Source organism: Heloderma suspectum, chromosome 2 (genome assembly GCF_057233095.1).
Source record: "Heloderma suspectum isolate Gila_16-S chromosome 2, 16-S_ref, whole genome shotgun sequence".
Classification (NCBI taxonomy): Eukaryota; Metazoa; Chordata; class Lepidosauria; order Squamata; family Helodermatidae; genus Heloderma; species Heloderma suspectum.
In genome coordinates this window covers 31,697,538-31,715,426 of record NC_139459.1, presented here as the reverse complement: position 1 = coordinate 31,715,426, position 17,889 = coordinate 31,697,538, and the positions used below count along the sequence as shown (strand labels likewise).

General features: G+C 42.8%; 1 protein-coding gene across 2 annotated transcripts; it reads left to right on the top strand.

The window, feature by feature from the left end:
- The first annotated feature begins 1,348 nt into the window (after positions 1–1,348).
- Positions 1,349–16,477, top strand: TMEM267 (transmembrane protein 267). 2 transcript variants are annotated; one of them, XM_084833168.1, is made up of 3 exons: positions 1,349–1,389; positions 3,429–3,816; positions 14,728–16,477. In XM_084833168.1, exons 2-3 carry the CDS (start codon positions 3,493–3,495, stop codon positions 15,061–15,063), a joined length of 660 nt encoding a protein of 219 aa, XP_084689294.1. In that variant the 5' UTR covers positions 1,349–1,389; positions 3,429–3,492; the 3' UTR covers positions 15,064–16,477. The 2 variants fall into 2 exon arrangements, with proteins under 2 accessions (XP_084689294.1, XP_084689293.1); XM_084833167.1 differs by having other exon boundaries at positions 1,349–1,719.
- The last annotated feature ends 1,412 nt before the right edge of the window (positions 16,478–17,889 follow it).

Genomic DNA, 17,889 nt, shown 5'->3' with positions numbered 1-17,889 from the left:
AAGTACTCTTTCACATAGCACATAGTTAAAGTATGGGATTCACTTCCGCAAGATGTAGTGATGGCCATCAATTTGGATAGCTTTAAAAGGGGGTTAGGCAAATTCATGGGAGGAGAAAGCTATTAATGGGTACTAGTCATGGTGGCTATATGCTACCTGCAGTATCAGAGGTGATATGCCTATGTACACCAGTTGCTGGGGAACATGAGTGGGAGGGTGCTGTTGCATTCGTGCCCTACATGTAAGCTTTCCACAGGCAGCTGGTGGGCCACTTTGTGAACAGAATTCTGGGCTACATGGACCATTGGTCTAATCCAGCACAGCTCTTACTATGTTAACTTTCAGAGGGGTAGCCCTGTCAGTTTGTTGCATCGAATATAGCAGTCTTGTGGCCTCTTAAAGACTGGCAAAGTTATTAATTGTGGGACGGCTCAAAGGCACTGCCCACGGGCCCTCTTCCTCTCCACACGAGCTGCTCAGCAACGCCTTAGCAACGGCTTATTCACTTCCCCTCAAAAGACGTTATGTTGACGTGGCCTTGGGTAATGGCTAAAACAAATTATATATGCTAAAGAGCAGGTCTTATATTAATTAGTAAATAAAAAGGCACTCTTTATTAGCCCTGCTCTTTAGCATATATAATTTGTTTTAGCCATCATCCAAGGCCACGTCAACATATTCACTTCCCCTCAAAAGACGTTATATTGACGTGGCCTTGGGTTATGGCTAAAACAAATTATATATGCTAAAGAGCAGGTCTCATATTAATAAATAAATAAAAAGGCACTCTTTATTAGCCCCGCTCTTTAGCATATATAATTTGTTTTAGCCATCATCCAAGGCCACGTCAACATATTCACTTCCCCTCAAAAGACATTATGTTGACGTGGCCTTGGGTTATGGCTAAAACTAATTATATATGCTAAAGAGCAGGTCTCATATTAATAAATAAATAAAAAGGCACTCTTTATTAGCCCCGCTCTTTAGCATATATAATTTGTTTTAGCCATCATCCAAGGCCACGTCAACATACTCACTTCCCCTCAAAAGACATTATGTTGACGTGGCCTTGGGTTATGGCTAAAACTAATTATATATGCTAAAGAGCAGGCCTTATATTAATAAATAAATAAATAAAAAGGCACTCTTTATTAGCCCTGCTCTTTCGCATACATAATTCGTTTCAGCCATCACCCAAGGCCACGTCAACATAACGTCTTTCGAGGGGAAGAGAATAAGCCGTTGCTAGGGCGTCGCTGAGCAGCTCACAGTCGCGAGGAGGGGAAGAGCGCCGGTGGGCGGCGCCTTTGAGCCGTCCCACAATGCTGCGCGCGAGCCGCCGGTGGGCGGGGCTCGCGCTCGCCTAAGTTCTCGCCTGGCGGTTGGGAGGTGAGTGCGGCCGTTCCGGGGGCTTGTGGCGGGGGGTGGGGCGAGGAAGAGAGGTGACCGTTAGAGGGGAGGGGCGGCGAGGGCGAGGAGAGGGAAAGGAGGGCGTTTGCGGTGGAGCGTGGGCTGGCTGGCTGAGGAGGATGGGGAGAGGAAGGAAGGGAGCCGAGGCTGTTTTCAGGGTGCCGTAAATGCGGGGGAGAGGCTGAGCTGGAAGCGGGAGTCGGGCTGGCGACGGACCGCCTTGCAGGCGAGAGGCAGGAATGAGCTTAGTCACCAGAGTAGGTGACTAACCAGTTCCGTGCTCTCACCGCCATGTACAGGTGCCACTTGGTAGGTGTTTCCCCTCGGCAAGATTGCTGTGGTTTTCGAACTGTGACGTTATGGGCCGGAGTTCAACAGGGGAAGCTTTAGCCACCCTTGGCAAGTATGTAGGGTTGAGGGAGAGGAGACGTGCTGTACGAAGTCGTTGCACAACTGGCAGACGTTCAGCACCTCCTCTTCTTACCCCATCTCCCCCCGTCACTGTATAAAGCTTCACCTGTTGAGTTTCAGCCTATCACATTGGCTGCGTAAGGGTGCGGGAGGGGTGAGGTATCAATATATATGTAGTTAAGCCTAAGTATGTACACCTGAAAACAACTGCATATTGCTTTCTTGTTGACTCCTGCTTCCGTTACTCTTCGCCTATGGCTTCCCTGTGTAAGCCCTTCAGGGTCGAGACCAGTCTTCCTGTATTCAGAAGAAGAGGTAGGTAGGTAGGAAATAGACTTCCAGATGCTTGGTATTTCAGCTCCCAGCATTCCTGCCTATTGGTTATACTGGTAGGAAGCTCCTGGGAGCTGAAGCCCAGAACATCTAGAGATCATCTGCCTTCTGCCCATTCCTGCTCTAAAGCACCATGATTGTGGTATATAAATAAATAATATGGTGGGAGTGTAGTGATTGTAAGAACCTGGAAGGAGAAGAAAAACCTGGCAGGGACAAGAGCTGAGATAGATTAAAATCTTGCTGGGGAGAAGATTGGCAGGGAAGCTGGGCAGGGCATTTCAAGTAAGAACAAGGATTAGGCTTTAAATTTAAACAGTCACTGCATTGTAATGCATGGACTGGGGGTACAGTAGCTCTTCACCGGTTTCTTTTGGTGCCATCACATTCTTCACCTTCGGCTTTTTCTAACTTTTGACACCCATACCTTCCCATGGTGGCCAAGAGGGAGTGCACTGTGTAGACCCTTTGGGCTTTTCTCCACTACAGGGCTGTGATTGTGGAATTTATCCACACCCCCAACTAGTGTCCCAAGTATTATCAAGGATTTCAGAATTGCTGTTTTACATCATAGTACAGCTTTGGACATAGCATGCAAAAAGCACCCCTCCCTGCTTGTGACAAGAGCTGGGTAAATGTTGGCAAGGAAGAGGAAACCAATTAGAGGTTGCTTGCTAATTAAAAGAAATATTAAATATAGCTCACGTGTTCGTTGTTTTAGTTAATTATTTTCTTTATTGCTAGTATTGTAAAACTAGCATGTTTTGATAACTGGACTGCATATGCTCATTTCTTCTTCCTCAGAACAGCAAGAGTTGCAAAGTGATAGTTGTCTTTTTAAAGATATATTTATGAAATGCAGAAAAGAGCATACAACGCTATAGGTTAGTGTTTCTACTGGAACGAGGGCAGGGGTAGGCAAGTATGAAGAAAGTCTGTATAAAAGCAGTCGTGACACATCAGAGATTGAATAGTAACTGGAAGAGAGACACATATGAGCTTTTGAAAATTTAGGCAATCAGAAGGGGTAAAATACTATGATGTCAAAATGGTGAAAATGTTGGGTGGAGGATAGGATGTATCTTGGACACAGTTTGACAGAACATGCAAAGATTTTGCTTTGTATAGGACAGCGAGCTGGAAAATGTGTTTACTGGTACTCTATGTACTTCTCAGATTTCTGTGCTGTTCTATGATCTCTCTGCTCATTTAAGGATACAGATTTTTTAGTGCTGATAAGCCCTCTCATTAAGCTCTCTTTGTAATAATTACAGAATGAATGAAGATTTAACAGACAATGGGCCATATGTACCCTGATGGCATTTTGTGCATGGAGAGATGTTGCTTGCTATGGCATCTGAGACTGAAAAGACCCATGCTCTTCTCCAGTCATTCAGCACAGCTTCTGTTATTTCAAGCCTAGGACTGGGGATTTTCTGCTTTGTAGCAGATAGACTTCTACAATTTTCTATCATTCAGCAAAATGACTTGCTGCGGGCACTCTCTGATAACACTGTGCATGGTGTTGTGGGATTGTGGTCTTGGGCAATAGTAATTGGCCTCAAGAAGAAAAGTGATTTTACAGAAGTCATTTTAGCTGGCTTCCTCTCATCTGTGATTGACATGGATCACTTTGTTCTAGCTGGCTCTCCTTCATTAAAGGTAAGCAAAACCACAGTTGGATTTTGTTGAATATTTATGTGGAATTCAGTCCGAAACTATTGGATATATCAAAAGTAAATGTTGCAATGATTTTGTAGTTGAAATATGTACAAATTAATTTTTATATTAAAAATTATGGCTTCAAGCTTCATCTACCTTTAGTAGATTTATAAACTAAAACTTTAATTGCATATTAAAACTAGCCCTCAGATTAATTGGTGAACCTAAGGTTTGGAGGTAGACCATCATGCAGGCCATCCTAATGTGCCATCCCCTCCTACCTGTGCCGGACATGATAAAAAGGAAACATGGGCAGCTTTTTATGCTAATTGGTGTCCAAAGCTAGGAGATATTTTACATTTAATTTTAAGGTGAAAATCATTATGACTTCAACTTCAAATAAGTTGAAAATCAAGTAGTACGTCTTTTATATGTGGAGCTTTGATTTTGGTGCCATTTTGGCTCTGCTCTGTGACAGTAATGGGCCATCCATGCTTGATGTGAAAGGAAATAACTTTAGCCTGTCTAATGCCAAGAGGCACAGCTGCATAAGGTCAGTATTGTAGGAGATACTACTGCTGAGACTTCTTTCCTATACAAACCTTAAAGTAAAGGGGGACAAGGGGAAAGATTCACAGTGGGGAGTGGAGGGATTGGTCTCAGAGGATGCTTGTCCTCCAAGGCCAATCCCACCCTCACCAGTGCTTCTTTAAACTGGAAAGAGTTTTCCCAGTTGCAGTACAAAACAATGGGGGGGGGGGAATTGGGCTCAGAGTCTTTTCACCTATGAGCAAGCTTTCCCCCACAGATTAAAGAATTCTGGGCTATGAGGGTGGATTGGGCTTGAGCCCTAAAATACTAGGTTCAAGCAGAGAGGTCGCTATGTGCATGACTGTCCCCAGAGTGGCATCATGGATCCCAGACCAGGGAGATCCACAGTGGCCTCTGCTGAAGCCATATGTTTCCCAGCTCAAGCAGATGGGCTGTGCTATGGCATTGACCATGCACTCCTCACAACTGCTTTGGGCAGGGTGTGAGAAAACATGTTTGTGAGCATGATCCTTCCCCTTTCAGCTCCAAAGCCATTGGGGGGTTTGTATTGGGCTCATGGGAGAAATGCAGTAAGTTCACCATGTTCAAACCCTAGCAATAGCAGGGTGGGGGAGCTTGGTCTTACTCCCCTTCATCCCCAGATCTCATCATGGAGGCTTGTGCTATGCTGAAAGCAAGCGAAGATCTAAGTGGAGGAGGGATTGGACCTGATAGTGTACATCCTCAGAGACCAATTCCCTCCTCCAGCCTCTAGGCTGAAAGCTGAAGGGAGGTTCTTTTCAGACAAACTCAAAGCTCCAGCCAGCTGGATCTTCACACTTGACTGTTGCTCTTTGCTAATAGTGTTCACTGGCAGAATGAGGGCAGCAGCACACATACGCAGTCCTGGGCTGCCTCTAGCTTTTGAAAGAGAGAAGCATCTCACAAAAAGTGCAGGATTTTGCTACATGCTTTGGAGTAGTTATTATTTATTCAATTTGTATCCTTCCACTTAAAAGGTGGTGCTCAGACAGGTTTCTTCCTCATAGAAACTGTCTTGTTCCTCGTTGTGCCTGCACATCACATACCCACTTTACCAAATTGACTGTCTTTCCTTTAAATTACTAAGTAGCTGATGTCTGTTATCCTACATTTGAGAAAGAATGCTCTCCAGTATCCTCGAAAAGACACCTATATTGAGATAAGAGCAAAGGAATTATCTACCCCCAGTTGTCTCTTTCTCCCCATAACTCTTTGTGGCTCTCCTCTTTGTTATTACATTTGTAACCCACCTCCCAGGGAGCTCAGAATAGAATATATGGGGCTTTTTCCTCTGCCTCATTTTTTTCTTTCCAGCAATCCTTGTTTAGGCTGAGAGGTGGCCTAAGTGAGCATTGTGGATAAGTGGGGATTTGAACCAAGGGCTCCTCCCTCCCCTCTATCAATTAGCTGTTTTGTATTTATTTACAAGGCTGTTGTGGCAGGAATAGAGAACCCATCGTCCTTCACAGAATTTTGTGTCATAATTGAACTAGTAGAATACTGAGAATTCCTCCTTATATTAACTTCAATGATAAGCTTGAAACAACTGTAGCAACAATATGAGTTAAGAAATCAGTTCATAAAAGCCCACCTCATACCTATGCTAAAGAATTTGGGATATGTCTAAAACTTCACTTCAGAGGACGTTCATACAATATTGATTTAGGGTTTACTAGTACTGTAGCGTTGGTTTACAGCAGGGGTAGGCAACCTCCAGATATTTATTTATTCAATTTATAACCCTCCTATGCACAAATACTCTAGGAGGTGTACAGAGTTAAAAACAAATTAACAAAAAATCCAGCCATAAAAACAACACAGCATAAAAACAGTATATAACAATCAACAACAAGGAATGAAAGTTCTAAAACGGGAAGGCCAGCTAGAATAACAGAGTATTTAATTCCCACTTAAAAACCTTCAAAGAGGTCAGCAGGTGCTGATATTTTGGTCTACAACTCCCATAATCCCTGACCATTGAGCATGCTGGCTGGGGCAGTCGAGAGTTGTAGTCAAACCATCTGGGGTGTACCAGGTTGCCCTAGTTTACAGGCTGTTCAAAGGGTCTTTAAGCGACATGCACACTCATGTATGAATTATGATCACCACATCTAAAAAATGATATTGTACAGCTGGAAAAAGTGCAGAAAATGACAACTAAAATGATCAAGGGGCTGGAGCATCTGCCCTATGAGGGAAGGGTACAACAGCTGGGATTGTGTAGCTTGGAAAAAAGGGGAAAAGGAAGACAAGATAGAGGTGTACAAAATTATCCATGGTGTGGAGAATGTGGATAGGGAGGCTTTTTTCTCCCCCTCTCATAATACTAGAACCCAAGGTCATCCCATGAAGCTGATTGGTGAGAGACTCAGGACAGATAAAAGGAAGTACTTCTTCACACAGCACATAGTTAAACTATGGAATTCGCTACCACAAGATGTAGTGATGGCCACCAACTGGGATGGCTTTAAAAGGGGGTTAGACAAATTCCTACAGGAGAAGTCTATCAGTGGCTACTAGGCTTGAGGGCTATGTGCTACCTCCAGTACCAGAGGCGGTATGCCTATGTACAACAGTCGCTGGGGAACATGGGCAATAGGGTGCTGTTGCACTTGTGTCCTGCTTTTGGTTTCCTGGTTGACAGTTGGTTGGCTACTGTGTGAGCAGAACGTTGGACTAGATGGACCCTTGGTCTGATCCAGCATGGCTGTTACGTTATGTTCTTCTGAACAGCAATAGAGGTTCTGCCAGAATTTTCTCTTTACGCACCTCAGGTAGGCAACTGATGGGGAGCAGGTATAGCTCGATGACCACTGTGACCTTTTTGCATCATACTTTGAGGACAAAATCCTTTGTCTCCACAGTGAACATGATGCTGTTGTTAGTGCAGCTCCAGTCATGGTGTCTGGTGCCATCAACTGCCCAATTTTATGGGATCACTTTTAGTTGCTGCGGCCTGATGATGTAGACAAGGTACTTGCAGCAGTGCAACCAACCACATGCCCTCTCAATCCATGCCCTTCCTGGCTAATAAAAGCTAGCCAAGGGGGTATGACCTGGTGGGTCCAGAGAGTGGTTTATACATCTTTGCGTGAAGGGATGGTTCCTGCTGTCCTTAAGGAGGCAGTAGTGCGACCACTCCTGATGAAACCCACTCTGGATCCAGAGATATTTGACAACTATTGCCCAATTGTGAATACCTCTTTCTTAGGGAAGGTACTTGAGAGGGTCATGGTGGGGCAACTGCAGGCACTCTTGAAGGGTACTGATTATGTAGACCTATTCCCGTATGGCTTTCGACCTGGTTAAGGGACCAAATCAGCCTTGGACACCCTGGTGGATGACCTTTATTGGGAGAGGGACAGGGGAGTGTGACCCTGTTAATTCTGCTCGATCTCTGATACCATTGACCATGGTATCCTCCTGGATCGGCTCTGTGGGATGGAGGTACTGTGTTACAGTGGTTCCTGTCTTACCTATGGGGCTGATTTCAGAGAGTATCATTGGGTGACTATTCCTTGGCCCACTGGCAATTGAGCTTTGGAGTTCCATAAGGCACCATCTTACCTGCAGTGTTGTTCAACACCTATATGAAGGTGTTGTATCCAAATCATATATCCAAATCATTATTTGGATCTATATCCAAATAATTAGGGGATTTGGAGCAAAGTGCCATCAGTATGCTGATGACACATCGCTATCTCCCTGTGACATCTGAGTCAGATGAGGTTGTTCGGGTTTTGGATCAGTGCCTAAACGTGGTGATGGGCTGGATGAGGGCCAATAAACTTAAGCTGAATCCTGGCAGAACAGAAGCCCTGTGGGTGAATAGTTGCGAGTCCAGGAGATAAGCTTATCGCCTGTTCTGGATACGGTTGCACTCCCATTGAAAGATCAGGTTCATCGTCTGGGGGTACTCCTTGATCTATCACTGTCTCTGGAGGCCCAAGTGGCCATAGTGGTTTGGAGTGCCCTTTACAAGCTTCAACTGGTACCCCAGCTATGGCCTCTCCTGGACAGGGATAGCTTGGCCATGCCGGTACAGGCATTAGTAACCTCAAGACTGGCTTACTGCAATTTACTCTATGTGAGGCTGGCCTTAAGGTGGGTCCAAAGCTGCAGCTAGTGCAGAATGCAGCAGCACAGCTATCAGAAGCTGCCCATTTTCAGCATGTAACACCCTTGCTGAGGGAACTGCACTGGCTACCTATTTGCTACCAAGCCGGGTTTAAGGTTTTGTTACTAGTGCAAAAAGGCCTAAACAACTTGGTATCAGGATATTTGAGAGAGAGCTTTCTCCCTTATCAGCCAGCCTGGTCACTGAGGTCATCAGCTGGGCACTCCTGGTGGTTCTGCATAGCTTTGTGGCCCAGCTGGAATCCACCTGGAGTAGAGCCTTCACCGTGGTGGCTCCCTCTCTGGGGAAATCTCTGCCTCTGGATGTCAGGCAGATGCTAACATTGTTTTGTTTCCGGCACCTGCTGAAGATATTTTTATTTAAAACAACCTTCCCCAATTGGCCAGCCATGGTTTTATTGATATTCTGTTTTTAAAATAATGGCTAATATTATATTTTATTCCTTTTATATTTTATTCTTCACTGCTCTGGAATCTGTTTAGATATGGAGCAGTATATAAATGTTGTAAATAAATAAAAATAAAATAAATGTAGTGCACTTGTTTTGTGTGAAGAAGGTCTTTGGTGAATTACTTCGTCACACAGTGCGTAGTCAAACTGGAATTCACTTCTGCAAAATATAGCAGTGGTCACCAACTTGGATAGCTTTAAAAGTAGATGAGACAAATTCAAGGTGGATAAGGTTATATTAGTATATCAGTATGCCTCTGAATACCAGGTGATGGGGAACATGAGCAGAAGGGTAATATTCTGCTCATGACCTGCTTTGGGGCTTCTGATAGGCATCTGGTTGGTCCCTGTTGGAATAGAATGCTGAACTAGGTTGGCCTTTGGTCTGATCCAGCAAGGGTCTTCCTATGTTAGGCCCAATCCCTAAAATCTTCAGTTTAAAAAAAGAATATCGTGTAGCAGGGCTGAGAAAGAAGCCTTTGCCTTTGCCTAAGTCCTTGGAAACCTGTCGTCAATTGGAGGAGACAGCAGTAGGCTGATAGACAAATGCTCTGATGACTTCATAAGTTCATATGCTGGGGAAGAGAGAATTGAAGTCTCCAACTGAGCATTCATTTATTTATTTATTTATTTATTTATTTGATAGCATTTCTATATCACCCTTCAGTTAAAATGTCCAAGAGCAGCTTACCGTAGCTCATAAAACAGCAATAATCAATAAAGCAGTTGATAGCAATAAAAAGCAGTGCTAAAAACAATCACAGCAGAGGGTTTTTTTAAGCCATTAGAACTGGAGTCTCACAACATCATGTCCATTGGCACCAATGTGCCTGCTGACACCTCTCTTAGCACTCATCAAGCTCCCTGCCTCTTCTGGGAAGCTGGCATTCTGCCCTCTAGTACCATCTTTATTTGGGAGCTCAGGCCACACCTCTGTCTTGTACTTGGGTTTGGGGGCAAGTTACTTTTAATTTAGTCTCAGCTGTTTGCATTTATGAAAGACGTGTTTTGTGTCCAGCCATGCCCAGCATGGCAGCCATTTTTTTGAATGGGCAAGGCTCCCCACCACATGGCAGCCATTTTTTGAGAGCTTCCATGACACATCTTCAAAATTCCAAATGTGCTCACCAGCCCCAAAGGTTTGGGGACCCGTGAGCCTCGGAAAGTACAAAGATGTTTGCCTAAAAGGCATTAAGATAGGTGCCAGGCAAAAAACCCTGGGATGAGATTTCTACAAGCAGGGCATCACAAACAAAAAAAGACCCTCTCCACTCCTGCCACTCACTTCACTTCTGATTGTGGGGCACCCAGAGGAGGGCATCTGGGGAAAACTTTAATGTACAAGGCAGTTCATATGTGAGAAGATGTTCTCTCGGGCATCTAGGTCCCAAGCCATGTAGGGCTTTAAAGGTAAGCAATAGCACTTTAAAGTGTGCTCAGAAACAGGCCAATAACCAAGACAGCTCTTTAAGCACTGACAAGTTGAGTTTCTAGCACCAGTCCCAGTAGTAGGCAGACTTCAAAGGCAGCCCCACACACAGTGCATTGCAGTAGTCTAACCTGGAGGTTACCCAAGCAGGGATAACTGTAGCCATGCCATTTCTGACCAGGAGGGGGGCACAGCTGAGTTGGCACACCAGCCTTGGATGATGAAAGGTGTTTGGGGTCACTTGGACCTCTAGTGACTTTGTTAGGTAAATGAGCACCACCAGAATACAACCCTGATCCTTTAGGTCAGGGCTGGGCAACTTGTAGCCCTCCAAATGTTTTGGCCTACAACTCAGCCCTAGCCGGCAATGCCAGTGGTAAGGGATCATGGGAGTTGGAGGCCAAAATATCTGGAGGGCCACAGGTTGCCAACCCCTGCTTTAGGGGAAGTGCAACTCCTTCCAGAACAAGTTGAACACCATCTCCCTGGATGGATGACCCACCTATCAACAGTACCTTCATCTTGTTGAGGTTCAGCTTCATAAGAAAAGACCTCTAATGCTGCTTTGTTGCTAAGACCAAGACCCTTTTGCCTGTGTCTTGACTTGTGTGATCATTATGTAATAGTCATAAAATCATAGTTCATTCTGAGTTTTTTACTACAGAACTACAATTATTTGTTTTTTTAATGAAGAGAATAAAATCTGTGATTTACTCCAAAATTCATAGCATTTTTGGAAAGGCATTTAGTTTTTCCTAGTTTGCTTTCCCCATTTTTGTGGGTGTTTAGTATAAGAGGAGAGAATGCTTTTGAAAGGAAACTATCCTAAAATAGCAGAGTGAACTAGTTCTCTAAAGGATCAGATTTTGGTATTTTAATTTGAAGATCCATCCTGTGTTGTATTAGAATGCCGGGCATTGAAGCTGTTGCTTCTCACCTTTTTCCAGTAGATGGCACACTTCACAAGGAATATAGCTGCAGACCACTTTGCACATGGGGAACTTAATTTTCAAATGTTTCTTTTTCTCTTCTCCGCAAGCATAATCTAGACTAATATGCCAGAATTACTGTTTGGTTTGTTAATTGTATTTTTAATTTTTCTTTGAGGTTGTGTGTTAACAGTGTGTTAGTTTTCATGCAGTTAACGTGGTAGTCTTTAACGTGGTAGTTCCCCAGTGGTCCCACAGAGATCTGTATTAGGACCAGTGCTTTTCAACCTGTTCATAAATGATCTGGAATTAGGAGTGAGCAGTGAAGTGGCCAAGTTTGCAGATGACACCAAATTATTTAGGGTGGTTAAAACAAAAAGGGATTGTGAAGAGCTCCAAAAGGATCTCTCCAAACTGGGAGAATGGGCATCTAAATGGCTAACGCGGATCAGAGTAAGCAAGTGTAAAGTTATGCACATTGGGGCAAAAAATCCCAACTTCCAAGTATAGCCTGATGGGATCTGAACTAAAATGCTCAGGGGCTGGCGCATCTCCCCTATGAGAGAAGGTTACAATAGCTGGGATTGTTTAGCTTGGAAAAAAGGAGGGTAAGGGGAGACATGATGGAGGTCTACAAAATTATGTATGATGTGGAGAATGTGGATAGGGAGACATTTTTCTCCCTCTCTCAAAATCCTAGAACCCAGGGTCATCCTATGAAGCTGACTGGTGGGAGATTCAGGACAGATACAAGGAAGTACTTCACACAGCACATAGTTAAACTATGGAATTCGCTACCACAGGAAGTAGTGATGGCCACCAGTTTGGATGGCTTTAAAAGGGGGTTAGACAAATTCCTGGAGGAAAAGGCTATCAATGGCTACTAGTCTTGATGGCTATTGCTACCTCCAGTACCAGAGGCAGTGAGCTATGTACACCAGTTGTGGGGGCACATGGGTGGGAGGGTGCTGTTGCGCTCATGCCCTCCTTGTGGGTCTCTGGTCAATACCTGGTTGGCCACTGTGTGAACAGACTGCTGGACTGATGGACCCTTGGTCTGATCCAGCATGGCTCTTCTTATGTTCTTAGTCTGGTCAAACAGCCCCAAGACACTGACTAAGGTTGCATCTCAAAATTTTTGTTGGGTGGAGATGGATGGAATTAATGTAAAGTTTATCATCATTTATAACCTGCTTTCCCAGTTCATTATGAGCTGCCCAAAGCAGTTTACAACTGCAGTTAAAAACAATCAGTAATTAAAAAACAAATAATAAGCATAATAGCAACATTGGTTGCTATTAACCTTGTCTTGCTGTACAGAGGGTGATGTGTCCTAGAACCTGAGCTCCAGGAGCTGCCATCCAGCTAACCAATGGGAAGTTCATAGTCCTGACATGTTGATAATATTATTGCTAGTCTCTGGTATTTGGTAATTAGAAGCATATTGCTTCTCATCAAGGTAATTCTACTTAAAAACGACACACGTAGAAGAGTGATCAGAAATTAAAGAATAATCTAGAACAGTGATGTAGAAATTAGAAGATAACAAGTGGGACCCTGCAACAAAATGTTACAGTGTATCCCTAGTGGGTTAGTATTACCTGAGCCTGTGGCAAAAGAGGTTGAAACAACAAACATCATCAAAGAAAGGAGTCCCTACTCTAACTTAGGTCTTACTTCATGTGCAACACTTATTTTATTTTTGTAGTGTTTGAACATTTAAAAGTGCAGTCAGTCTGTATGCAAGACAGTGGAGTATGAGGCTTCTGCATGTAATTGAGTGATTGATCTAGCCTGAGGAGGAGGTCTCAAGTAGAATTTAAGTAGATTGACTTTTGCTGTGACCAGAGATATATGGGGATTTTGAGCGGGAATCAAAATCAGCCCCACCTCTTGTAGTAGTAGTGAACTACACTGCAGGGCAATTGTAAGCAACTCAGGAGAACAGGTTCTAGTCCTCCGCTTGGCCATGAAGCTCACTGTGTGGGTGACTTTGTGTCAGTCACTGGCTCTTAGGCTAACCTGCAAAATGGAGAGGAGGAGGACCGTGTAAACTGCCTTGAGTTCTTTGCAAGAGGAAAAAAGCAGGATATAATAATAATACAATAAAGGTATAACAGTGACCTATACTGTTAGGTTGTTATAGAGTGGGAATAAAGCAAAGATAACATTGCCGGGTTCTTGTAAACTACTCTCTCAATTTCAGCCCAACCTGCAGTAGCGATCTGATACCTCTGGATAATGCTATAGGGTTGTAAATCACTCATAGCCTGACCAACAGTATTCAGTAAGCCACCTGTCTCCATATCACACTCACTTCCAATCTGCAAGGTTGGGAGAATAAATTGCATTTGCTTTGGGATGTATACAAGTTTTTAAAAGGTGTTTCATACTAAATAAGAACTCAGAACAGGAGCTCTTCATGTTGCTGCTACCTTTGGAGTTGTTTTTTTTTAGCAGGGTGGGGTGGAGGTAGAGTAGGGTTCTGGTGCCCAATTAACACCTTTGATTTTTATGGGCAAGTCTCACTTCTGTCCCTGGAGACATTTAAATATAGATTTATGTGTCTCCTCCATCCGCCTTTTCCACAATACTCCATTCCATTCCCCCCTCCCCCAGTTTTCCACTTTCCCCCCTGTCAGCAGTCAGTCAGCATTCTGTAGCCACTGAGCATTTTTTGTCCTCCTTAGGCTGTTTGGTGTGTGTCTCTCCCCCCACCCCCCTGATAATTTTTTCTAATGTTTTTGTTGTACTTCTGCAAACCTTGTGGTCCCCCTGAGTCTGCTGATACCTGCGGGTGGTACCATCTTGGCTACATAAGTACAGGCACTTTTGCCTGAAAACTGGAAATAGAATTACTTACAGTATAAACCATTTCAAATGTCCAGTGTTTTGCAACCTGTCTTTGACAACTAAGCACATATGTTCCAATTTTGTTCATTTGAAAACAGGAGCTGTATTTGTGTAAAGTCCCTAACCATTGAAAGGTGGAAGTTTAATCTTGGCATGTCCTGCTTCAATAACTCTCAGGTTTGGCAGAAAACCATATGGATTGAGCTTGCAGCCAATGTGGCAAATGGCAAATATGACAAATATCTCCCCATCCCTTCCAGTTTAGCACTTAAATGAAATGAAGAAAGAAAAACATCCCAGGACCTGGAACAAGAAGACCAACTCAGGCAACAACAGAAAGGATTATTACACCAAAACATAAAATAGTAGAGGACATACCAGATATACCAAAATCTGGTCATGGATAATTTGGGTACTTTTTGTGCTGTTTATTTCTGTCAAAATGCAGATGAATTAAGTAGATTCTACTGTTAAATGCCAAAGAAACTGTTTTCCTTGTAATGCAGGCTACCATTGTGCACTGTTTTTCTTTCCCTCAGGCTGCCCTGACTCTTCCACGAAGGCCATTCCTTCACTGTTCTACTGTGATCCCTGTTGTGTGTCTGATGTTGAAATTTATTATGCACCTTTTCAAGCTGAAGGATTCCTGGTGCTTTCTTCCCTGGATGCTGTTTATCTCCTGGACTTCACATCATATTCGAGATGGAATTCGTCATGGCCTGTGGATCTGCCCATTTGGAAAAACTGTTCCCCTGCCTTATTGGCTTTATGTGGCAATCACTGCATCATTACCTCATCTCTGTTCTTTTATTATGTATTTAACAGGAACAAGAGAACTGATGTCAATAAAACATGGGATTCGTATTGATGTCTAAGGGTATTGTAGATGGTTGTGTTTGCGTCACTGAAATAATTCCCTCATGATTTCTAAGTTAGGTCTAAGCTGAAGTCACAGAGCTTTATAGCTTCAATATTGATTCCCTGAAGCCATTGCTCCAAAAGCTAATGTGATTGGTTAATGTCCAAGCAATCTCTTTATTAGCATCTCCTTCAGTACTTGTTTTCCTTTGTTTTATTCCAAAATTTGATAACTATTTTATGAAAAATCAATAGCTGCTATCCTCATCTATGTCCCTCTTTTGGCCAGCTCATAAATCAACCCCTAGCCCATAAATTCTAGTTTCAGGAAGCAAGTAAAATATGTTCCTCCCTTCTCAGCCTCTTGTATAACCTTGGGGCTCAAGAAAGGCTCATAGAGCTGAGGTCTGTGGGGTGGGGAGCAGCTCTTCCTAGGCGGCAGAGGGAAGTGGTGTGGACATTTATTTAATTTATTATTTATTTCAAATATTTCTTGTCCACCTCTTAAGGCAGAAACCCTGAAGGTATCCTCCACCTCAATGCAAATTTATCTTGAAACCGTAAATAATGGATCAAATAGGAAGCAGAAGATATCCTTCTCTTTCCCAACCTTGCTAAATATTTATTAGTGATTCTTTAAAATTCTCCTCCCTCTGTCTCCTCTGCTATAGGGCCTTTACTCTAGTCACATACTGCTATTCGTATTTCTGTCTTTGAAGCCTTATCCTTTCTCTATTTAGTTGTCATATGTACAGCACTTTGAAGCATATCTGCTAAGGACCATTAAATATTCAAAACTATATATTCAGAAAAAACTAACAAAAGTGATCTTGTGCTTTATTTAGATTAGGGTCAGCAACTGGTGGCCTAGAGCCAAAGCTGGCACCATGAAGAGCATTGCCTTGGCTCCTCATTTGTCTGTCTAGAAGCAAAGGAGGTGAGGGGAAAAAATGTGTGTCTGGCAACCTAACACTGTAACAGGCCAAGTATTTTGTTTGCCAATTACAGAGATCTTACATTTTTTGTATATTTTTAGTATTTAAAACATTTGAAAGATTAGCTCATTTTAGAATTAAGGGATTCCATCATGTACAGAATGTGAAAGGGGTGAAACAAAGAACTGACTGTCCAAATATTATTTGTGGTACAATAATGAAAGGATTTGATTTAAGGATTTTTGCTGGAATTATAACAAAATGAATAGTGCTGGAAAGGTAACTGCAGTATGAAAGATTTTCAGTTTACTTGTACAACAGTGTTTTTTATTTAGAAGCTTTTACTGAACTTTAATGTCCTTTTTGGTTTGCAGAAGAACATTCAAGTGTGCAATTTTATATTACCGCAGTCCATCAAGCACTGCTGCTGTGCAACTATGATAAATTGTTTCCCACATCTCTGATAAAAATACAGCTGCTTGTAAAATACAGTAACAAATTCAAGAAAATGAAATTAATTGGAGATATTTGTGTCGGCAGTTTTCTACAAGAGCACTTTTGAGTTAACACTACTGAAAACATCTAGTTTCCTGTTCTTTAAAAGCCTTTATAAAAACAAATGGCAGTCAAATTCTGCTTGACAACTTAGTTGTTGATGCTTTTATGGAACAGCTTCTGTAGAAGGAGACAGTTTTAGACTAATAAGTAGTGCAGACAACTAAAGAGCAGGCTGCACTTTTTGTGCATTTTATGGCTGCCTCTAACAACATCATCATGGCCAAAATTATGTGAGCTAACCATTCCTCGTAGCTCAGAACACAGTGGATATTTGCATATCACATTAGAGGAGCAGTGGTCATAATACCAGATGGGGAGAACTTTAAAACACAGGATCTTCTTGAGACAAGGTATGGAGAAGTCATAGTTTACATACTGGAGCAGATCACAGGGGTGGTGTGGACAGGAAGGAGGCTAGCTGCGTGCATGTATATACACATACACATGTTAATGCAGGTGCAGGAAATATAGTTGAAGCCACAAAACGTAGATTAGCATAGGGTCCGTATGTGTTTGAATTGCATCCTGTTCACAGCGTAGATTACATGTTGGATATACAACAATTTTGTATGTAAACAGATGTGAAGCCTGCTGTGTACTTCAAGCTGGCAATTCTCTTTACCATCGTTATCCAGGGCTTTCCCCCACGTTACGTATCAGCAAATCCAGGTATGTGAATTGAGTGTACACTTGTCAGTGAACACTAAATTCTAGTGCTCTCCCTAATATACATGTATGATATTTATGATTCCAAATATGTATTTTGCATTTGCATATTATATTTTAGATGTATGATGAATAGCTGTATACATTTGTAGGTGCACACTTAAAATGTAATGTGTGACTTGAGCCTTAAGCAGAAATGTAGGCAGAGCCGTTGTGTAGAACAAATAGGTCTGCGAGGTAAATCTTGATTTCCTGAGTCTGCCAGCATGTCTCTCTTACGCCTTAATGTGAATTGCATGCTATAAAGAGTGAAGGGAGCAGTATGGTATTGCAAGTGCTCTTAGGCTTTGAACTCAGTGGTACTTACGTCTAAGCAGATATTTATAGGGTTGCGCTGAAGTAGCTCTCATGGGGTGGCTTTTTAAAAATAATGAATTTGGGGATTATTGGTAAATGTTAGTATAGAGTGTTCATGTAATTTATTATTTATTCACTACATTTCTATACTGCCCAATAGCCGAAGCTCTCTGGGCAGTTCACAACGTGTAAATATTGCATGTATGAGAATGCAGGTTTGATTTCAAGTGTGTCCACATACCCAGTGTTGAGGTAGGGCACTGGGAAAGCCCCCCTCCCCCTTAATACCATGAACATTTGTGTCAAAGGTGAAAGCAGCAGGAGAGC